The sequence below is a fragment of the Benincasa hispida genome, chromosome 3 (assembly GCF_009727055.1).
Source record: "Benincasa hispida cultivar B227 chromosome 3, ASM972705v1, whole genome shotgun sequence".
Taxonomy (NCBI): Eukaryota; Viridiplantae; Streptophyta; class Magnoliopsida; order Cucurbitales; family Cucurbitaceae; genus Benincasa; species Benincasa hispida.
The window spans coordinates 53,662,378-53,684,188 of NC_052351.1; the positions used below are offsets into that span (position 1 = coordinate 53,662,378).

Here is a 21,811-nt window from a genome sequence, read left to right on the forward strand (position 1 = left end):
CCTCAACCAAGTCTTTTTTTTTACTATTAATTATCTTTTGTTTTTTAGGATTTTTATCTTTAGAACCTACTAGTCTACCACGCTTCTGTCGTGTTCCAGACTCATTAGTGATAACTTGTTGTGTTGGAATATCAAATTTTGATGGAACATTTGCAGTTGGTATACGTGACTTAGTTAATTTATTTGCATCTATAAATGTATCTGGTAATTGATTTGCTATATTTTGCAAATGAATTATTTTCTGAACTTCAAGTTCACATTGAGCTGTATGAGGATCTAAATGAGACAATAACGATGCATTCCATATAATTTATTTTTCCAATTTCTTAATTCCTCTCCTTAATGTTGGAAATTTTATCCCATTAAAATGACAATCAGCAAATCATGCAGTAAATACATCACCCGTCAATGATTCAAGATATTTGATAATTGATGGGGAATCATATCCAATATATATTACTAACCTCCTTTGAGGATCCATCTTAGTGTGTTGTGGTGGAGCAAAAAATTCCAAGAAATATTTAGCTCATGACCATAAGCTAATTTTAATCATGAGTACTTACGATAAACTATTGGCCTGATGCGTATAAGTGATGTTGCATGCAAAATAGCATGTCCTCATACAGATGAAGGAAACTTAGCTTTTATAAGTAATGGTCTTGCAATTAATTGCAAATATTTTATAAATGATTTTGCTAAACCATTTGTGTATAAACATGAGCTACAGGATGTTCAACACTTATCCCAATTGACAAACAATAATTATCAAAAGCTTGGGATGTAAATTCACAAGCATTATTAAGACAAACGGTCTTAATCGTATAATCATAAAATTGTGCTTTTAACTTAATTATTTGAGCAAGTAATCTTACAAATGTAAGATTTCGACTTGATAATAAAGCACACTGTGACCATCTACTGGATGCATCTATTAATACCATAAAATATCTAAATGGTTCACTTGGTGGGTTAATAGGTTCACATATATCACCATGAATTATTCTAAAATTGCAGGTGATTCAGTTCCCACTTTAGTTGGTGATAGTCTAATTATTAATTTACCTTGAGAGCAAGCATTGCATGATAATTTATTAGATTGAAGAATCTTCTGGCTCTTTAATGGGTATCCACTTGAATTCTCAATAATTATTCTCATCATTATAGACCTTGAAATACCCAATTTATCATGCCAAATAACAAATATATTTGGATTTGTTGCATATGTTTCAATTACTCGTATATGAGTATAATACAATCCAGAAGATAAAGCAAGCAACTTTTCCAATATACATTTTTCATTTGAGACAGTAGAGATAATATATATATATATATTACATTATTCTTATAACTAGTCTCAATATGATAACTATTGCAACATATATCTTTAAAACTTATAAGATTTCTCTTTGATTAACTAGAGAACAATGCATTATCAATTGTAATTTTGTTCCTCTAGGCAAAATAATATTTGTTTTTTCAAAACCTTCGATCAAGTTTGCAGAACCTAATAATGTATTTACTTTTGCTTTCAGCATTGCCAATTCGAAAAAGTATTTTTTTTATTTGTAAGTATTATGTGTAGTTGCATTGTCTGTCAGACATAAATCTTCTTTGCTCATTTTTGAAACACCCAGCATATGAAAATGATCCATATTTCTTCATTAAAAGAAAATAATTACAATAAGAAAAACAACACTTAAAATATGCAAAAGTTACTTTAAAAAAATATGAAGATAGATAAAAGAAAACAACAACATTAAGTCTAGATATTCTCAAAGTATTAAAAAAAAAAAAAAAAAAAAAAAAAAAAACTTGATGTTCCATCAACTGTGCCAATCTTCTCTTTATGAGATTCAAAAAAGTTCGCCACATCAAATTTGTCATGTGGGATGGGTCAAAATATGTCATTATCCTGGTATACAAAATTTGCTTCCATATTTTTCTCTTTTTCCTTCAAGGAGGCTTGATAAAGGTCAACTAAGTGTTTTGACGTACAACAGGTACGTGAACAATGCCTAACCATTCCGCATCAGAAGCATTTATTTTCAACACTCTTTGAACTCTTATCTTGTGGAGCTTTTCCTTTGTCATCATCATTTTGTGTGGTTCTTTTGAAATTTAAATTATTAGAATGACCACTAAGAAAATAATAATTATTTCTTCCTCTACTACAGTCATGACCTCGCCCACGACCACTATCACGACCTCAACCTCGACCATGATTATTATCATTCACAACATTCACTTCATGGAATGGTGTTGTTCCAGTTGGTCGAGATTCGTGGTTCTTCATCAATAACTCGTTATTTTGTTCGACCACGAGAAGACATAAAATTAGTTCAAAATATTGTTTAAAACATTTCTCTTGATATTGCTGCTGCAGGAGCATATTCGAGATATGAAATGTAGAAAATGTCTTCTCTAACATATTAGCATCAATATTTTTTTTCTCCATAAAAACAATAATTTTGAAGTAATTTTAAATAATGCAGAATTGTAATCACTTATGGATTTAAAATCTTGTAGCCTCAAATGCATCCACTTATAATAGGCTTTAAGAAGAATTACTATCTTTTGATCATAATACCCTTCTTTCAAACTTTTCCACAAGACACGAGGATCTTTTATTGTAAGATATTCAATTTTTAATCTCTCGTTGATATGGTGACGAAGAAAAATCATAGTTTTTTCTTTGTCCGGACTAGATGTCGTATTTTCTTCTTTAATTGTTTCTCCCAAGTTTATAGCATCTAGGTGAATTTTGGCATCGAGTACCAATGACAAATAATTATTGCCATTAATGTCAAGGGCTGGGAATTCTAATTTTGTAAGGTTTGTTATGGCAATACTATCACAAAATATTGTATTTATATTAGAAATTTAATATGTACTAAATATGCAAAACAACATTTAATTTATTAACTATAATAAAGAGGAAAAAGACCGACCTACCTTTAGGACCTACCTTCAACGATGGAAGTAACAGGAGTTCGTGCTGGTAATGTGTTGTGAAATTGAGGAACACAATGGGAACACAGATATGAAGAAAATATAATATAATAATATATTTATATAATAATAAATAAATAAATTATAAAATTGAATAATATGAAAATTAATGAAATTTTGAAGTGGATTTCTCACCAATGTGTATGATCTTAAGATCCACCAAATACCACTACAAACAAGTAGGGTCTGAACTTACAATGACACATGGCTTTTAAGGCACTAAGCATTGGACATCTATTTTTATGATATTTATAATAAAAACATCCATTATTGCAGTGAAATGCTAAATAATATACATGAAGCTCTAAATATAGGAGGGAAAAAGTCCAATTATATCATTAAAACGTAAAAATAGGGGGAATTTGAGTGTATGGCGGAATTTGAGGTTTCATTCTGAAAAATGGTAAAACTGCCCAGGAATAAGAATTATGGCAACTCATGTGACATGCACATGGCCACAAATTTCTAAATCCTTGATTTGCCCTTTCCTTGTTCGTAGATGTTGTTGTTGATGAAACTACAAATGGCAGGTAATTCCAAAATAAGAAACAGGGTCGAGATATATATACAGGATATTGATATTTGTCAAGAACAACTGCCTTCCTAATTTTGCTTAGGGTTGGCAATGGGACCGGGGCGGGGCGGGGGAGAGTCCCCCGTCCCTGGCCCCGTGGGGGAAATTTCGCGGGGAATCCCCACCCCAGTCGGGGAAACGGGTCCCCGCGAGGCCCCATTCCCCGTTTAGGATTTAGGGTTTCGGGGAATCCCCTATTAAATCCTCGCGGGGATTCCCCATTTTTTATTTTAATTTTTTAAGTTTGGGCTTAACTTTTGGGCTTAAATTTAGAATTTATATATTCAATATTAGGCTCACAACACCATAAGTCTATAGTATACATTATAAACATACATATAAATATATAAAATCGGGGTCGGGGCGGGGATATGGGGACGGGGCCCCGAAAAAAATTCTTGGTTTGACCCCATCCCCGATCAAACCGGGGATTTCCCACCTCGATCGGGGCGGGACCCGCGGGAAATTTTGCCAACCCTAATTTTGCTCATGTAGTTAACATAATCTCTATATTTTATTATTATTTTAGATTATATTTAACCACTTTTCGAATTTATTTTACCTTAATAAAATATCCAAATTTTTCTACTAAATTTATATTTGAAATATCTCTATATTATTAAATTCTTTTATCCATATATTTTATTAAATCTCTATATTGTTTTTCATAATTGTATACATATATTTCTAATAAATTAGTGGTATATTTCTTGCATTTTTAATAAATTAGTTGTATATGCTATTTTTTATATTATTTTAACGTTTTGGGAAAAGAAATATCACTTCCTAAAAAAATGATCATGATTGCACAAGAATCAATGGATTGTTGCTTCATACATTGCCATAACTTTTGTTACTTATTATTTTTGCTATAACTTTACAATTAGAATTTGATTTAAAATAAACCAAACTCTTTCTCATTTTTCCCTCTTTTGAAATTTAGATTTATTTTTAGTATAAAAATTAGATTTTGATAACTACTTCACGAATTGATTTAAAATAAACCAATCTCTTCCTCATTTTTCTCCCCTAATTGATTCAAATTAGCTATTAGTTTTGATTTGATTTAACCATTTTTTGAAAATATTCCGAATTAATCAATATTTAATTTGTTTATCACCATTTGGATTTTAATTTCTAATACATCTTTAGATTTTATATTATTTTATTCATTTTTTTATTATTCTAAATTTGGATTAATTTTTTTAATTTTAGTTAGGATTTTTGTGAAACCCGGATCTCCATTTCCCTACTTAAGTAAGTGATTAAGGGGTTAATTAGGAGAAAATTAAATTCTATGTTATGTAAATAATCTAATAATTCTACAATTGTCAAAATAACTATAATAATTATCACCTTTATGTATATCAACAATTAGTAAGAGTGAATGTAAACTATAATGGTTAGGTAGTAACCATATTTGATCCAATAGTACAAGTAGGGAGGACCCTAAAAGGATAAAAAGAAGAGAAAACCGTGGGGACTTAAATCCTAATTAGTAAAGAAAGGATTGAAGAACTGAGGAAAATATAGAAAATTATTTGGAAAAATTCGTGTAGAAGTTGCACGGAAATAAACCATATTCACAGTAGCTAATAAGATTAGAGAGAAAAGTATGAGAGAAATTGGGAGAGAGCGAGATTGGAGAGAAAGTTGGAGAGAAACTAGGAGAGAGCGATATTAGAGAGAAAAGTTGAAGAGAAACTGGGAGAGAGCGAGATTGAAGAGAAAAGTTGGAGAGAAACTGGGAGAGAGCAAAACCAACGAGAAAATTGGAGAGATTGAGAGTGGAAAGAGCGAAACCAGCGAGAAAGATGGAGAGAGCGAGAGCGGAGAGAGTGAGATTTTTTAGCGAGAAAGTGGGAGAGAGCGAGAGTAGAGAGAGCGAGACCGGCGAGAAAGATGGAGAGAGCGAGAGCGGCCTGAACGCCTCATTCGGACGTCACGCCCACGCGATCAAAGGAAACCACCTGTGCATCAAATGGCCGGGCAAGCTTTTATGCGTTGAATTTGGCCACGTTCTTATAGATTATACATTGAAAACCCTAAAATAGAATACAAACAAAGGTTGAAGACGTAAGAACAAACGTTAGCCAAAATTAGGTTTCTTATTAAGAGAAATTCTTAAACATTAAGTAATTGTGGTGGATGCGTATGGGAAGAATACCTTGAGTCAAAGTAAGGTAAACTTGTATTGATGAAGGGAGAAATAACCACTTGGCCATGCAGCCAAGTAGGTGGTGTCAAAACCATAGGAGATTTGTACGCCTATAAATAGAACTTTGGGATTTCATTTTCAAATCACAAAATCATAAAATTCGTAAAAAGAGAGGGGGAGAGTAGAGTACATTGGACAGTGAGGGTGGAGGAGAATGCATCAACTTGAGACGAGAAGATCTCCCAATATACTCGTGTGTTTGATGTAATTCCAAAGTCATCTGAAAGCTAAAGAAGTCTAGTTTTCATGGTGAGGCTATCGGAGAAGAAGCTCTAAGGAATGGAGCTGGAGAATGAGGAAAAGACAGAGGGGTTAAGTTGTCGTGTAAGCTGGACCAGTCTTGAAGTTTTGAAGATTCCGGCCAAACCATGAAGAGTTATGAGCTAAGATTTTAGGGTAAGATTCTATTTTAGAATATGTTTGTAGAAGGAAGTATCTCAAAATAAGATTTAGAACTATGAGTAATCTAAGCTGTAAGTTGAATCTAGATTCTAGGGAGAAAAGGGAGCCCGAGGTAAAAGGAACTATTAGAAAGGCTCCTAAGCTATCAAGGTGAGTGTTATGTTGCTTTGATAAATAGATGCATAGCAGGAGTGTTATTGTGGCTTTGTTATGTACTGTGAAGTTTATGAAAGAAATGCATGTTAGGTACTATCTACGTGATCTAGTTTTAATATATATAACCATGGTACATATTACACAGCTTTAATAAATGAAAGTATACTGTGAAAGTTATGTGATATAGCCATGTTAAGTAAAATGCATATTGTGAATATTTACACAGTTTGATAATAAATGCATATTGTGAATATTTCTTTAACCTATACTTAGATATAGGAATATATGCATAAGTAGATGCAAATTACATGCTTTGATAATATGATGATTGCCATGATCTTGTTTGTATGTGACTATGGAAACTGGGATATAGTTAACATGCTTAACAAAAAGGTGCTTGGTGGGAAAAATTGTCGGCTTCGATCGGCGGAAAATAATTGTCGGTGACGACCAGCGGAAAAAATAGTCAAGTACCTAAGCATGACTAGCGAGATTAATAAAAATAGTCAGTGTGTACTTTGGCGGGAATTGGGTCATAGGAAGGTTTCCATAGGTGATTGTGATGATTGTTGTTGTGATATGCATGCCACGTGTAGCATGGAACTAAATAATGATGATTAAATAAATAAATCCATGATCATGCATGAGTACACTGTGATTATTATTATGTGATTGATTTCCCAAAAATGATGATTTTCAAAATGATTTCCATCTTAAAAGAACCACTCACTGGGCTTAGTAGCTCACTCTCTTTCAAAATGTTTTCTTACCCCCCCAGGTAGAGGAAGGTGAGGAGTTCCATGGTGCTGCTAAGGTCAAGATCTGTCACGTGCCACAGTTACACTTCCGAAGGGTTTTAACGGTTGTTGTTGTAAACTTTGTTGTTAAGTCCTTAAATTGTATAAACGTTATATCATTGTCGTTATAAAAGATGGGCCTACTTAATCCATTGTAGTTTATCTTCTTGACTTAATCATTCCGTTGTGTATAAGTTATAGTATGATATCAGAGTTGTTCCGTAAGAGTCATTAGGCAGTAAGTGTCAGCCCAAGGGTTGATAACTGCTGCTAGTCGCATCCCTCTCCCAAGCTCGAAGGGTGGTCTGGGGGTGGGAAGTGACAATTTTACGAAATATTTTATACATATTATCATCTAATCAATTGTATATTTTATTTAAATTTGATCATTTTTTGTATTTTTTTAATTATCTTTTATTCATTATCATATTATTATATTATTATATCATTAATTTGTCTTTTTGACCAACAAATAAGTATTCACTTTTACAATCTTGTTGTTTTTGCTATGTCTCTACAACGAGTTGAGTTTTTTCATAGGTTTTTGTGATTGTGAAGTTATATACAATGTAATTGTTGTAAATAAACGAACTCTCATCCTGATTTTTCTCCCCGAATTAATTTGAATTTATATTTTATTAACAAATTAGATTTTATCTAATTACTTATCGATTATTTTAATAAACAAAAACTTAGCGTTTTTTCTCTCCAATTTATATTTGAATTTATTTTTTTATTATCAAATTTGATTTTATCCAACTAACTTTTGATTTGTTTATATGTTTGTTACAAATTCAATTGTATCTAAATATTTTTTTTTTATTATTTTATACATATTGTTATCAAATTAATTTGATTTTTTTTTCTTTAAATTTTTTATGTTTTCAATTTTTCATAAACATGTAAAAATGGTTTGTTGAACCTAAAAAGCATATAAATGGGAATTAAATTTTAAATGTTTGAAATGTGTATAAATATATATTTTTCAGTTTATTATGATCAATAACATTAATATTAATAATATTATTATAATAAATATTCTTATTCTTATTCTTCTTCTTGTTGTTGTTGTAATTATTATTATTTATTAAAAGAAGATAACAAAAAAAAAAAACCCTAAATCTCATCTTCATCTTCTTCACTTAGTCGCTCCCAAAATCTCATTTCTCCTTTGAATCTCATGTCTTCGATCGTTGCTTCAGCAACTCTTTCTTGAATTCAATCATCTTGGCTAGCTTTTAACAACCACCCTCATTAGATTGTTGACCTTTTTTTGCTTGCACACATGTTTTTCTGCTTTTGTTTCTAATTTGAACATCATTTTCAACAATGACGTTCTGGAATTGATAGTGTTTGAACAACTTTTTACTGGTAAAATCAACTTTGCTCCTTGGAGGAAGTCCATTGTTGTATATATCATAAATTTCTAATGACCTCCATCGACTGCTCGTCATCTTCCCTTGCATAAAGGACCATATTGGGTGACTTTTTATTTTTCTTCTAGAATGTTTAAATACTATGTATTTGTGGTTCTAGAAGGTCTATAGAGTGTATATATGGTATTTCGTGTTGTTTTTGAAGCAGTTATCTCTTCGTTTTGCTATTTCTATAATTTTGAAATTTATTTACCATTTTTTCAAATAAAACTTTATAATTTGTTATTTCTTATGTCCCCTAAAAATAAGTTATTTCTTATCATTTCCGTTTTTAAAAATGTAGTTTATCCCTGTTATTTGATAGTTGAACTTTTGTGGCGGCCCAAGGCCCAGCTTCAATTAGATTTACATACTCAGAATTCCATCTATTCGGCTCTCTCTTGTTTCTCGACTCAGTCTCGTCTCTCTCTCTCCACATTCTACGGTAAGCCCTGCTCTAGATCTCTCTTTCCCCTTCCATCTTCTTCCTTTTTCCCAATCTTTCTCTGAGCTTCATCGCTTCGAAAATCCTCTATTTTCATCGGTATGTCTCTGTCTTTGAAATATGTCTTAGCATTTATAGCGTTTTGGTAGAAATCGGTGGAAAATAGAAGGATATGTTCATATGGATTTGTTTTTGTTATGCCATCATAATTTCTTTTCTAGTTTCTCTGGAATTGACTAATTGTTTATAGGTTGTTGTTCAATGGGTAATTTTTCTTTTTACTTGTGGAAGGTTTGCTACGTTCGCAGGTTGGGATTTGTTCTCTGTTTGTTGAATTTTTTTCATGGTTGATTGGGCTGTAATTGTGAATTTTGTTGCTAAATTACTTTTGAGCAAAACAGTGCTCATCCCAATCCAATCCAATCCTATGGGGATGGGGTCGGTTTGATAAATTGGTGTTAATCAATAGAATTAGTGATGAATATCGTGTACTCTATGCCTATGTACTCTATCCTCTTAATCTGTTTTGGAATATATCAGAGAATACCTATTCTGCAGTCTTTTTCTTCTTTTCTCTAAATATTAAGGTTTTATACCCTTTTATGGTACCGAAAGAGGCGAGTTGCCATTTTTTATTTGAAGGTTTTTTCATTTTTGTCCTAAGTTAGCCGCTCGTACTCACCTCTCCCTTTCCTCTCGTCTCTGTTAACAACTCACTCTATGGCAGCTCCATTCGGCGTTCGGTGTTCGACTCTAGCTTGGACTTCCGTTCGGCTCCATCTCCATTTTTTTTTTGAAGAAAAATTCAGATCTCCACTTTCTCACATTGCAGTAGCCGATTTCTTGGGTGTGATTCTGTGAGGTATGTAAAATTGTCAATTCTTTGGTGGCTGATTTTATGCTATGTTGGTGGAGGATTTTATTCTTCATACTATGTTGGTGGAGGATTTTATTCTTCATACTATGTTGGTGGGGTGGCTGTGTTGATCCTTTTAAAAGAAATTTATTACTTCAAGTCTTCAATTTTTTGAATTCCAATTCCATAAATCGAAGCCCTAACTAGTTCACGAGATTGGAGTAGTGTTTTAAAAAGCCCTCTTAGGCGTGCCTAGGCTCAAGGTGTTGTTCTGGCGCCTCATCTTGAAAAGGCGAGCCTCACGAAATAAGGCTCACCTCAGGCGTGTGCCTTTTGTATAGCCCATGGGCCTTGGGGCTTTTTCGTTATTTTTAAAAATTAGTAATAATTAAGTTTTTTCCTTTATTAACTAAAAATCAATTTTACTGAGCCTAAATGCAAAAGTTATTGGGTTTAGGGGTCTTTCTTTCCATATTTCCACATCAACTATGATTTCTCTTCATAATGTAATATTTTTAAATATAGTGCGCCTCACAAAAAAAAAAAGCTCACGCCTTCTTCTCTGCCTTGCGCTTAAGCTCCAAAAGGCTATTGCACTTTATTGAGCTTTAAAAAGCACTTGTTTGGAGCTCGTTTGTAGTTTCTTAAATAGTTATGTATTATGTAAAACATTTCAGTAATGTTTTGAATCATAAACTTGAAGCGGATTGATTCTTGTTGCGGGTTATGAGAGAGATATTTTGAGCTATATTAGGGTTTTAGCATGCATATGAACTCGAATATTTGGGGGTTGGGACTAAATCAATGTGGAGTTATTGAGGGAAATCGAGTCCTTAGACTTGGTAATAGTTACTTTGAAAGCTCCGAAAAGGGTTGCAAAGCATTTTCATGTTAGGATTTTGCCTGCATCAGACCGATTTTAAAATATGTCTAGATTGCTTGTAGAATGAAGAAGAAACCAAGTCTTGATATTGTAGCCTATGAATTTGATCAACTTTGATAAATTATATGAAAAAAAGCAACAATTTTCCGAGAAGCTATGAGAATTATGAAAAGGGGAAAATCCCAAAGCCCTAGAGCTAATAGGATCTTGCATAATGACTCCAAATGACATTTATAAAAATAAAATTGTGATTACCAAATGGTTTTGATGGTGCACACCAAGTAGAAGCCATAATTTAGCTTCCTTGGAATTTCCTTATTGGCATTCAACTTCTGCCTTGAAATCTTTGGTTCTCTTTGAATGAGAAGGTTCGTAGCTACTCAATACAGATACCCCAGCACCCAAGCAAAATAATGAACCAAAGAATTTGAGAGTACTTCTCTCAACACTAGGATTTTATAAGAGTAGTGGGAAACCAAGCAACCCTTGAGTTTCCAATTACTACAAAATGCACGCCAGTTGGGTCAGCTATTTTTCATGTCTGTATTAACTACACTTCCTATGACCAACCCTTTGGGAATTTGGTACTCCAAGATGGCCTATAGGAGTCCTCATGGTTGGCTTGAGATGGTTATTAAGGTTTTGCAACAAGTCCTAGAATTTATTTGGTTAATGCTAAGGAACTATTAAGCAATGATATCCTTTCACTAAACAGATCAGGCAATGATATGGTTAATTTGGATATATATTTCTTAAAGTTTGGACACACCAATGCATCCCGATGCAGGACACACAAACACATCAACTCGAAATTAAAAAAAAAAAAAAAATTTAATTTGAGCCTTTTATAATGCTTACTGCCGAACCCATTGCTAGGTAAAACCAGACACTGAAACTTCACTTGGCCCTAAAAAACTGTATGAATGACAAAAAGAAAACGGCACACTGCCACTTACATGTTTTTATGTACTTTAGAGTATTAAATGTCCATAGATCCATATATATTTTAAAATTCTAATAGACCTCCTATATTTAGAAAATATGAAAGAAGAATCAACAAGAAAAATAGGAAGGGGGGTACAAATGTAAATGAGGTAGAGGAAGAGAATAAACGTAGTTAGAGGAGAATGAAAGAGTAGGGACCACTGTAGGGGAAAATCTGTTATTTTTGTTGCTGAATTAGTATAAAGCAAGAGGAAGGGGAGAGGGATAGATATAGAAGTTTTAATCCAAATTTAGCTTGCAAGCTTGTAAGGAGGAGGTCTCGGCTTCCTAGGCTAATTTGAGCCAAAACAGTAAATAGATAACCGAGTTCTTATCAAATTCATATCTTTAACTTGTTTTTGTGTTTGTAGTCCTCTTCATCTTTGTGCACGTGTCTGTCTGTGTTCAAGTCCACATTAGGATACTAGCTTTTGGTTCAGTATGGGTGCAGTTTGATGTAATTATGTGTAGTATGGTTCAATTGATTTGGGAAGTCCATTGCAGTTAGAAGATGGCAGCAAAATACATAGTAGGTTCCTTACTTGGAGCAACTGCTTTGGCATATATTTCTGACCATCTTATTGCTGACAAGAAAATATTTGGAGGTAATTATCATATCATTTGGTCTCGCTGTTTCTTTGGTCTGCTACTGCTACCCTTGCTTGGCTTTGCAGTTTCTTTGATGTGCTACTATTCTCCATTGTCTTCATCTTTTTAATGGATTTCTTATTCAGGAACAACCCCAAGTACTGTTTCAAACCGCGAGTGGTGGGAAGAAACTGACAAGAAATTCCAAGCATGGCCTCGTACAGCCGGTCCACCTGTGGTCATGAACCCCATCAGTCGCCAGAATTTCATCGTCAAAGCTCGCTCTGAAGCTTAAATGTTACTTTGGTTGTCAATTTTTACACTTTTGATTGGATCTAACATTTTGAATGGGGGAACTTTAAGGATTTCTTGTTTGTTGTTCTGATAGATATAAGCATATTCTCATTTCCTGTTTAAGTTGCATCATTGGCTTGTTATGTTGATGGTGTTAGGATGTTGATTCTAAATAAATCAGTGAAAAAAGAAACTTCCCTTCATTGTTCTTATTTACTTTGATTTATAAGATCACCAAGCTCTCCATAGTTGTCTGATCTGCTTGTTTGTACAAGGACAGTAACTTCTGGAAATTCTTTCCTCAGAATTGCTGCTCAAGTTGGTCTCTTTGTGAGCTCAAAACACAATTTGTTTGTAAACTCTAACATGGGGATTAACTTTCTACCACTGATGACAGGTTTATTCTTAGCAGAAATTAAAGAGTTGTTTTATTTGCATGACTTTTTGAAAAATGAGTATTATTATATTTTTTTTAGTTCCTAAGACTTTCAAGAACATTAAATAGTCTTTATGAAGTTTGAACTCTTAGATTTGGACGGAAAACAATACTTATCATTCTTATTTTTTCCCCTAATGTTTTCAAATTTTTAGGGCTTGTTTAGGATTGATTTGAGATTGTTAAATTCATTTTTGTTATGTTTATAACAATTATGAAATACACATTTAATTATTCAAAATTAATTTTAATTTTACACAATTTTTATATCATCAAACTGATTTTCAGTTATTAAAAGCATATTTTAAAGTGATTTTAAAAACGATAAAAATGATTTTAACCAGTTTAATGATACAAATAAAAGATTATTTTGTTTAAAAAAAAGGTTTTATTTTGATGTAAAGTTTCTAAAGTTGATTTATCAATACAACAATGGAGAGTGTTGATTGATTTTTAGTTCACTTTATAATCAAGAGTGTTAGGAAATTTAAAGCTTAGCTTAGTAAAAATAATTTATTTTTAGAAGGATTCAGGAGTTTAATTAACTAGGTATTATTATTTCTGATACAAGCTTCTTTCTTTAGAGTTTATTTTTGTGGGTGTCTTTTTTGTACGTTCATTGTATTTTATTTTTCTTTTCATTTTTTCTCGATGAAAGTTGACGTTAAGAAAAGAAAATTATAAAGAATTATATGTTGTGCCTTCCTTTTCAACTTTACTTCATTGCACAAGTCTCTCAATCTCATTAGAGCAACTCACAACTATCTGTATTCAACTCAAAGAAGAGATTACACATCAACCATTATGTAATATACTTTCTTTTGTCACAAATCCGGTTGGTTGATGATCAGAAAACAACAACCAGACTATACAATTATGTATGGACACTCATTCCCGCCTTCATTAAAACAATTGCATTAGTTTGAAGTACTCGAATTCAACCTCCATTCCGAATCATTTATCTCGCATCAAGCATGGCGTTCCTCGAAAAAATTCACAACATCAAAAACTCGGGAAAGTCAGGAGCCCATCAATTTTGCTTGATCTCCATAAGCATTTCCACCACCTTCTTCATTTTTGGCCTCTTGGCTGGTATGCTATCAGTACAAAGCAATGCAATCTTAAGTGCTGCAAGCATCTCCTTCCTCCAGCCAAACGACACCGTGCTCAGCCGGGAATCGAGTATCTGTTCAGGAGTTTCACCCCTCGAAGGAGCACTATGCACCCACTTCACCAAATCTACTCCTTCACCAAATTCCTCATCAACTGGCAGTCTGGTAGTGAGGATCTCAAGCAAGATGACACCGTAGCTATAAACGTTTCCTGGGGCCGTAACTTGCATTGTGTATGCATATTCTAAACCAAAAACAAAGAGTTAGAACTCAATCAGAAAAAGGAGGGGAAACAAATAAACTCGTCAGAGAAGCTATGGGGATTCAAGCAAGTACCTGGTGGAATGTAGCCAAATGAACCTGCAACTGCACTAATACTTGCAGTTCCTCTTGATGGATCTAAAAGTTTTGAGATCTCAACTTCTCCAACCAAAGGTTTGAAGTTGGCATCTAAAAGAACATTAGATGATGAAATATCAAGATGGATTATGGCCAAATGATGAAGGAAAGCAAGCCCTTCTGCTGCTCCAATGGCAATGGAAAATCTTGTGGGCCAATCAGGTTCATATTCAGGTTGTTTTGTGGATTCATGAAGAAGCTGAGCCAATGTCCCATTGGGTAAGTAATTATGAAGCAACAGAGCCACATCTTCATATATTACATATCCAATGAGTTGCAAAAGATTAGCATGGTTCAGTTTGCCAAGCCTTTCAAGTTCTCTAATCATCTTGCTTTGATGATGAATGATTGTCTTATCCATGGATTTTAGTCTCTTAACTGATACGATCATACCCGAAGGCATAACCGCCTTATAAACACTACTAAAAGTGCCAAAGATGAGCTTGTTTGAATCCTTCAAAGTTGCTTTCACAACTACATCGAGATCTATTTCCTGTCGAAGATTGTTGTCGAAGACATTTCCTGCTATTATCGGTGGTTGATCATTGATCTTTTCATCATCTGCAGTCCCAGAAGATTTTGCTGCTTTTTCCTGCTTTTCTTTCATCACAAAAAGTAAGACAACTATAGTAACCGATACAAAAACTGCCAGCCCAGAACCAATGACAGCCAGTATGATCTTGTATGAAACCTTGTGATGGTAATCTTGATTGATACCAATCGAATTCTTACACAAAATGCTTAGTGGTGCCCCGCAAAGGCCTTCGTTCCCCAGAAAACTGGAATTTGCACTTTTCTGGAATGGAACAAAAAATGGAATAGAACCAGTAAACAGATTATTTGAAAAATTCACCTCGATCAAGCTTAACATGCCCTTGAGCTCAGAAGGGATATCGCCCGAAAGATGATTGTTCGATAAATCTAACGAAACCAGTTTATCAAGTTTCCCCAACTCAGGAGGCACTGGTCCATTTAGATGGTTGAAGCTCAAGTTCAAAGCTATCTGTAAGTTCTTAATACGACCAATCTCGGAAGGGATGCTTCCAGTCAGATAGTTACTACCGAGTCGCAGGTCAAGAAGCTTTGTACATTTTCCAATGTCATTAGGTATCTCTCCTTTTATTGAATTCTGTTCCAAAAGCAAGTATTGCAATCTTGATATATTGCAGATATCTGAAGGAATAGTACCATTAAATCTATTGCTGCTTAAATCAAGCTTGTTGAGATTCTTGCAACTGAGCATCGATCTTGGAATGTCACCATACAGGCTATTACCAGAAAGAATAAGCTCCTGCAGATTCATTAGCTCTCCTAGTTCAGGAGGAATCACCCCAGTGAACCCGTTCGAGGCTAGATTCAGCAGAGTAAGGTTAGAGCACCGTGAAAACTGAGATGCTATATCACCCGAAAGGTGATTGTTATCCACTTCAAAGTAAGCAAGGCTAGTAACATTTCCAATGGCTGGAGGAATCACACCAACAAGATTATTGTTCCCGACTCGGACGCTAGTAAGCCTTTTGCAGTTCCCAATCTCTTTAGGAAGATTGCCAGTCAATCTGTTTTGTGTAAGAACCAAAATCTCAAGCTTCCCTGAAGCAAAAATGCTTCGAGGAATTGAGCCTTCAAGCCTGTTGGTATGCAGATTCAACACTTGAAGTTCAGAAACTGAACCAAGATTGTCAGGAATTACACCACCAAAGTCATTCTCATAGGCTGTAAAAACTCTTAGATGACTCAAATTTCCAACCCAGTTTGGAATTGAACCACTCAACCTGTTGCTAGAAATTTGAAAATCTTGCAACTTCTCTAAGCCTTGAAGCTCATCTGGAATTTCTCCCACCAACAGATTATTGGAGAGGTTCAATGATTTCAGGTTCTTGAGACCACCAAACTGAGGCGGGATCGAACCATCAAACTTATTCACAGACAAATCAAGGAATTCGAGCTCTGGTAAGCTTGCAAAACTCGACAGAATCTCGCCATGGAAGTCATTGTAGGATATGTCAAGCCATTTCAGAGCTTTGAGCTGAGAAATCAGAGTTAAATTACCTCTAAGAGAATGACCAGAAAGATCAAGAGTTTCAACCATGGAGTGATTCAAACCACAATGAACACCTTTCCAAGAGCAGTACTCAGAGATATTTGAGCTCCACCCAGGAACTTGAAGCTCCTCTTTAATGGTGGACATGGTGATTTGATCATCAAGCTCAGCTCTCAAAAACTGGGAATTTGAAAGAAGCCCAACAACAAGAAAAATGGAGAAATGACAACACAAAAAAGCCATAAAGATTAAAATGTTCCAACAAAAACCCCTTTTGATTTTGAAGCTGCCAAACCAGATCTTCCTCTTCCTTTTTCTCTTCCTCTATGAGAAACACATTGCATGGCAAAAACCCATTATAGACCAAAAGCAAACGAAAGCAAAAATCAACTTTCCCACCACATTAACCACTTCAGCAAACAGAGAATTTCTAACAAAACCCATCAAAGGGAAGCTTCATTTCATTTCAATCCCACAGAAAAAGGGAAAAAAATAAAAATAAAATAAAATAAAGTTAAAGCCCAACAACAAACCAATCTATGAAAACAGAGTAATCCCAAGAACATTCCAGACAAGAAAACACAGAAACCCCAAAAATGTCAGAAAAGGCAAAAACAAACCCAAAAACTCAAAGAAACGAAGGAAGAAGAGCCAAAACCCAAAAAGGCAAACAAACAACAAAAACAAGAAATAGAAGCATTACAAGAAAACCTGAAGGAGCAATGGAGGAAACATCGATACCCAGATGAAATTGATGAAAAGGAAGAAGAAAAAGAAGAAGGAAAATGAGATTAGAAGAGAGAAATGGAAAAAGGGGTTTCTTTTTCTGAAGGGTTTTTTTGGTGGGAAAAATAGATTTGTGGGTCTGAAAGAGAAAGAGAAAGAGAGAGAGAGTCACGAGAAACGGAGAGGAAGAGTGAATGAATTGAAAGATGATTTTTATTTGGTTTGGTTATTTGAATAAAAGAAAAAGGGAAAAAGGTCAAAGAAAAAAACCACTATCAATCACTAGTAAGTGTTGCAGAGAAGAACAGAGAGAGTGTGGTGGTATGTAATGTATGTATCATGGGACAAGATGCTTTATTAGTATATTATTTCAGTATCCAGGTTCTGTCTTTTGGATTTTCTCAACTAAATTATCCCCTTTTTTATATATAGATTTTGGGAATGAATCATTATGATGTAACTTAATTTTATATTTATATATGTAATGGTTCTAACCAAAAATAAATTATAGAAACAACAATCAAAATAAATTTCAAACTAGTAAATAAACCTTTGGGTTATTTTTAAATATGGAAAAATAAATCAAAATATTTATAAAATATAACAAAATTTTATAATCATCAATGATAGACGTCGACAGACACGGATAGACTTCGATTAATGTCTATCAGTTATATTGATAGACATTGATATCAGTGTCTATCATTGATAGTTCTAAAATTTTGTTATATCTTGTAAATGTTTTTAACAGTTTTACCATTTGAAATAATTTCCCTAAACCTTTTATGATTTTGAAAGAAGTTGACATATCTATTATTTATAATAAATTTACATTAATGACATTTCTTTTTTATTTTTTATGTTTTATGTTTTTTTTATATTATATTAGAAATATCGATTCATCTCTCATATCGATAATAAGCCTATAGAAACATAAAAATATTGAGATGTTAATGGAAATATAATACCATGGTTCTAAAAACGGGGGAAGTAGACCAAAATGAGTATAGCTCAACGCCAGTAATTGACATATATTTTCTACTATAAAGCTGGAGATTTAGATTCTCCTTATGATCCAAAAACGTTGAATTGGACCAAAATGAATCTAGTTCAACAATAATTGACATATACTTTCTACTTTGGAAATGGTGATTCAAATTCTCCTGCATCATTTATTGTACTAAAAAAGAGATTAAAATCTCTAATCTTTTGATTAAAGATATATTTCTTAATCGATTCAACAATGTTTAGGTTTAGGTTGACCATTATAATGGTTTTGTAGTTTGCAGAATCATATTCCAAAATTTACCAAATTTGAATATAGCTCAAGTTAGTATCTTCCACTAATCTATTAATGTGCTTTAAAGAGAGAGGAAATTCAAAAAGGGTGATAGCTAATTTGTACTCACATGGTTCTTAATGAATATTTTGGTCAAGAAACTAATTAGAAGTCCATTCTATTTAAGGAAAATGTTACATAATTCGAGTCAAAGGATGTTAATAATTTTTTTCACACCACTAGGATTTTTTTTTTAAAATGTTAAGGAATAATTAGGAAAATACAAATTTGACTATAGATTAAAGTCATATATTTTTCTATCATATTTAAAATTGGATAAATCTTAAAATCATGGCGGCAACCTTTAGAAACTAATGGAATTTGTAGGATTTTGGCAAAATATTAGAAAAGTAGCAATCTCACGTCGAAAAAGTTCAAAGAAATGATACTCAAAATACTATAAAAGGCGTCTACGACTTAAATCGTCTTAATTAAAGATACTTTAAACTTATATATATTAACTCTGTTTAAATTTTCTTTTGTATTCTCTAGTATAGTGGTGAGAAAAAGGTGTGAGTGGCACAAATGTTTTGAGAGAGTTCTTGTGATTGAGATCAAGAGAAAAAAATACATATGATTGAAATAATTTTTTATAAAGTGAATTTCTTTATAGTGGGTCGTGGTTTTTTTTTTTTTCATTATGATTTTGAAGCTTTCCATGTAAATACTTGTGTTTCTTATTTTTGTTGTTTTCTTTTTATTTCTAAATTATTTTCTGTTTATTCCGGCAGTAAAATGAGATTTTTTTCAACATAATTGACATCATATAATGGGTCAGGTTGCAACCACTTTGGGTGTGAGTTGTTTTCAAAGTATACTAGCAAACTAAATAAAGAAAATATTGCATTTTGTTTCTTGTTAATTGATTATAAAAAGGGTCATTGATAGATACGGATAAAAGTCTCTCAGTGTCTGTCACCGTCTATCATTGATAGTTCTAAAATTTTGCTATATCTTGTAAATATTTTCAATAATTTTTTCATTTGAAATAATTTCTCTTACAAAAATCACTTTTGTTTCACGAACTTTCATGAAGTAACAATTCAATTATTGGTTTGCAACGATTTAGTTTTTATACTTTCAATTTTGAAATAATCTAATCTCTAAACTTTAATGTAAAACAATTTAATTTCTCTTGTGAAAATTTTTGTTAAAATTTTAATGAGAGTTGTCACATAATAAATAGATCGATCAATTAATTAAGACTCAATATGTTTATAAGCTACCAAATCCCAAATCTTCAGATAATAAAATTTGATATTCAGTTTTGATGAATATTTTAATGTATGAATTAAATGGTTCTAAATTTAAAAATATGAGATTAAATCGTTATAAATTTCAAAGTTATCATAATGCGAAGTTTAGAGATTAATGTATTCAAGAAAATTGATGAACAAAAGTTTTTTTTAACATATTTATAATATTATATCGATGATAATTAAAATGTAAATATTTTAGGAGTTATTTTTTTAATTAAATAGCTTGCAAATAAAATAAACCCCTCCAAAATGGTAGATTAATATAACAAATGTAGATTGTATTGTGTCATTGAAGAGCTTATTGTCTTGAAAGTAAGAATAGTGCGATCTTGATGTTAAACTGCAAAAAATCGGTTGTTTTTCAAGGTTTATACAATTCTCGATCTCTGACGTGGACTTGGCAGAACGGATCGGAATTGATTGAACAATAGCTTAGAAAATGGCCACAAAAATTCGAGAGTATCAAAAAGATGAATTAGGTTTTCTATGTGTGCTCAAGACAAAAGTACATAACCTTTTATTAGAAGGGAAAAAAATGTTTTTTTAGATATGATAATTAATTTCTAGATCCACTATGGTAATAAAACGAGAAATGTATTAAAATAAATATTTCATTTTACACATAACACGATTACGGGAACCCATCCACCCTACCAAACAAGTATCAACGACAATGCACACTTGTGAAAAAAGTTCCTACTTCGACCACAACCACAATTTGGAAATTCCTTTGCAAACCTTTATATATAAACTATTTGGCGAGACAAAATATTTTAATGTGGTACAAACTTCTACCTTCTTTGCCTTAAAATTACTTTTACTTTTTGCTATAGATCAAAGGTCCAAAGTCATTCCCAACATAGATGTGAAGACTACTTGTTGATATAGTTTCACAAAATAATAATAAATAAATAAATAAAAATATTATGAGTTTGGTGTCATATCCATCCCTTCCATTTGACAATATATTGTAAATAGTTCTCAAGTTTGGAGTTAGTCAAACAACGGTACAACTAACTACTCTCTAATCTCCACATAAAGAATGATGAGAGCCTAAATAATCACAACAAATAGACTAATTTAGATTGTAATTTTAAAAAAAAATCAACAAAGTGTTCACTCCTACAAGTTTGATAATGGACACGTTTTCTTTATTTTCTCTCCTACGCTAGTTGTCCTCAAAATTATTATCAAAATTCTCATCATGTCTCTCTTTTTTTGTATACTAAATTCAAAGATCATATTAACACACACTAAACTTCTAATGTACAATCTTATCAAAACATTTAAGTATTAATGTTCCAGATGGTTTTATTATTGTTTCATTATTTTCTTTCTTCTTGTTATATGCTATGTACCTTAATTGAAGAGGATAGTTTTAGAAAGTAGGGAATGGAAGAAGGGTGATATTGAAAAAGAAAAGGGAAAAAAAGTGTTAGGTCATAGATTGAAACAAATGAGAAAGAAAATGAAAAATGAAGGCCATGAGGTGTAGACAAACAATTGTTGTCCATATAGTAACGGTAATGAAAAATTTTCAACTTTTTTATAGGTTAAGAGTATGAATGCAATTTTTAAAAGTTTAGGGGTATTTTTTAAGGTACCAATAATTTTTTCTATCTATATACTTAATTTTAGGTATTTTTTTAACTTTTCTTAAATGTTGATCAACAACTTTGAAACATTGAAGGTTCATTGGAGAAACATTTGAAAGTTCAAAAATATTTTTTAACAAAGTACTAATATTTCCATCTAAAACTAACTATAACGACATTTTTTAACTTATTTTTTTAAAAAAAGTTTGAGGGTATTATTGAAACTTTTGAAAGATCGAGAGTATTTTATGAAATAAAAGTACAAAGTTGTGAAGTATTTTCT

At 32.6% G+C, this 21,811-nt stretch overlaps 2 protein-coding genes across 3 annotated transcripts; one reads left to right on the forward strand and one right to left on the reverse strand.

The window, feature by feature from the left end:
• Positions 1-8,881: 8,881 nt before the first annotated feature.
• LOC120074644 lies at positions 8,882-12,869 on the forward strand. Of its 2 annotated transcripts, none has more exons than XM_039027831.1 (4): positions 8,882-9,016; positions 9,744-9,878; positions 12,244-12,344; positions 12,474-12,869. In XM_039027831.1, the coding sequence occupies exons 3-4, from the start codon at positions 12,251-12,253 to the stop codon at positions 12,620-12,622; spliced, it is 243 nt and encodes an 80-aa protein (XP_038883759.1). In that variant the 5' UTR covers positions 8,882-9,016; positions 9,744-9,878; positions 12,244-12,250; the 3' UTR covers positions 12,623-12,869. The 2 variants fall into 2 exon arrangements, with proteins under 2 accessions (XP_038883759.1, XP_038883760.1); XM_039027832.1 differs by having other exon boundaries at positions 8,972-9,115.
• Positions 12,870-13,750: 881 nt separating this feature from the next.
• On the reverse strand, positions 13,751-17,552 carry LOC120074042 (leucine-rich repeat receptor-like tyrosine-protein kinase PXC3). The gene is made up of 2 exons (XM_039027022.1): positions 14,506-17,552; positions 13,751-14,413 (listed from the first exon to the last, which is right to left on the reverse strand). Exons 1-2 carry the CDS (start codon positions 16,850-16,852, stop codon positions 14,088-14,090), a joined length of 2,673 nt encoding a protein of 890 aa, XP_038882950.1. The 5' UTR covers positions 16,853-17,552; the 3' UTR covers positions 13,751-14,087.
• Positions 17,553-21,811: the final 4,259 nt, after the last annotated feature.

What these genes read in the sequence shown, in the direction of transcription:
- LOC120074644 (XM_039027831.1), top strand. Translation starts at nt 12,251, where the DNA reads ATGGCAGCAAAATACATAGTAGGTTCCTTACTTGGAGCAACTGCTTTG. An exon ending in TGACAAGAAAATATTTGGAG is followed by an intron (nt 12,345 to 12,473) that starts GTAATTATCATA and finishes TTTCTTATTCAG; the next exon opens with GAACAACCCCAAGTACTGTT.
- LOC120074042 (XM_039027022.1), bottom strand. Translation starts at nt 16,852, where the DNA reads ATGGCTTTTTTGTGTTGTCATTTCTCCATTTTTCTTGTTGTTGGGCTT. An exon ending in ATTTGGCTACATTCCACCAG is followed by an intron (nt 14,414 to 14,505) that starts GTACTTGCTTGA and finishes TTTTTGGTTTAG; the next exon opens with AATATGCATACACAATGCAA.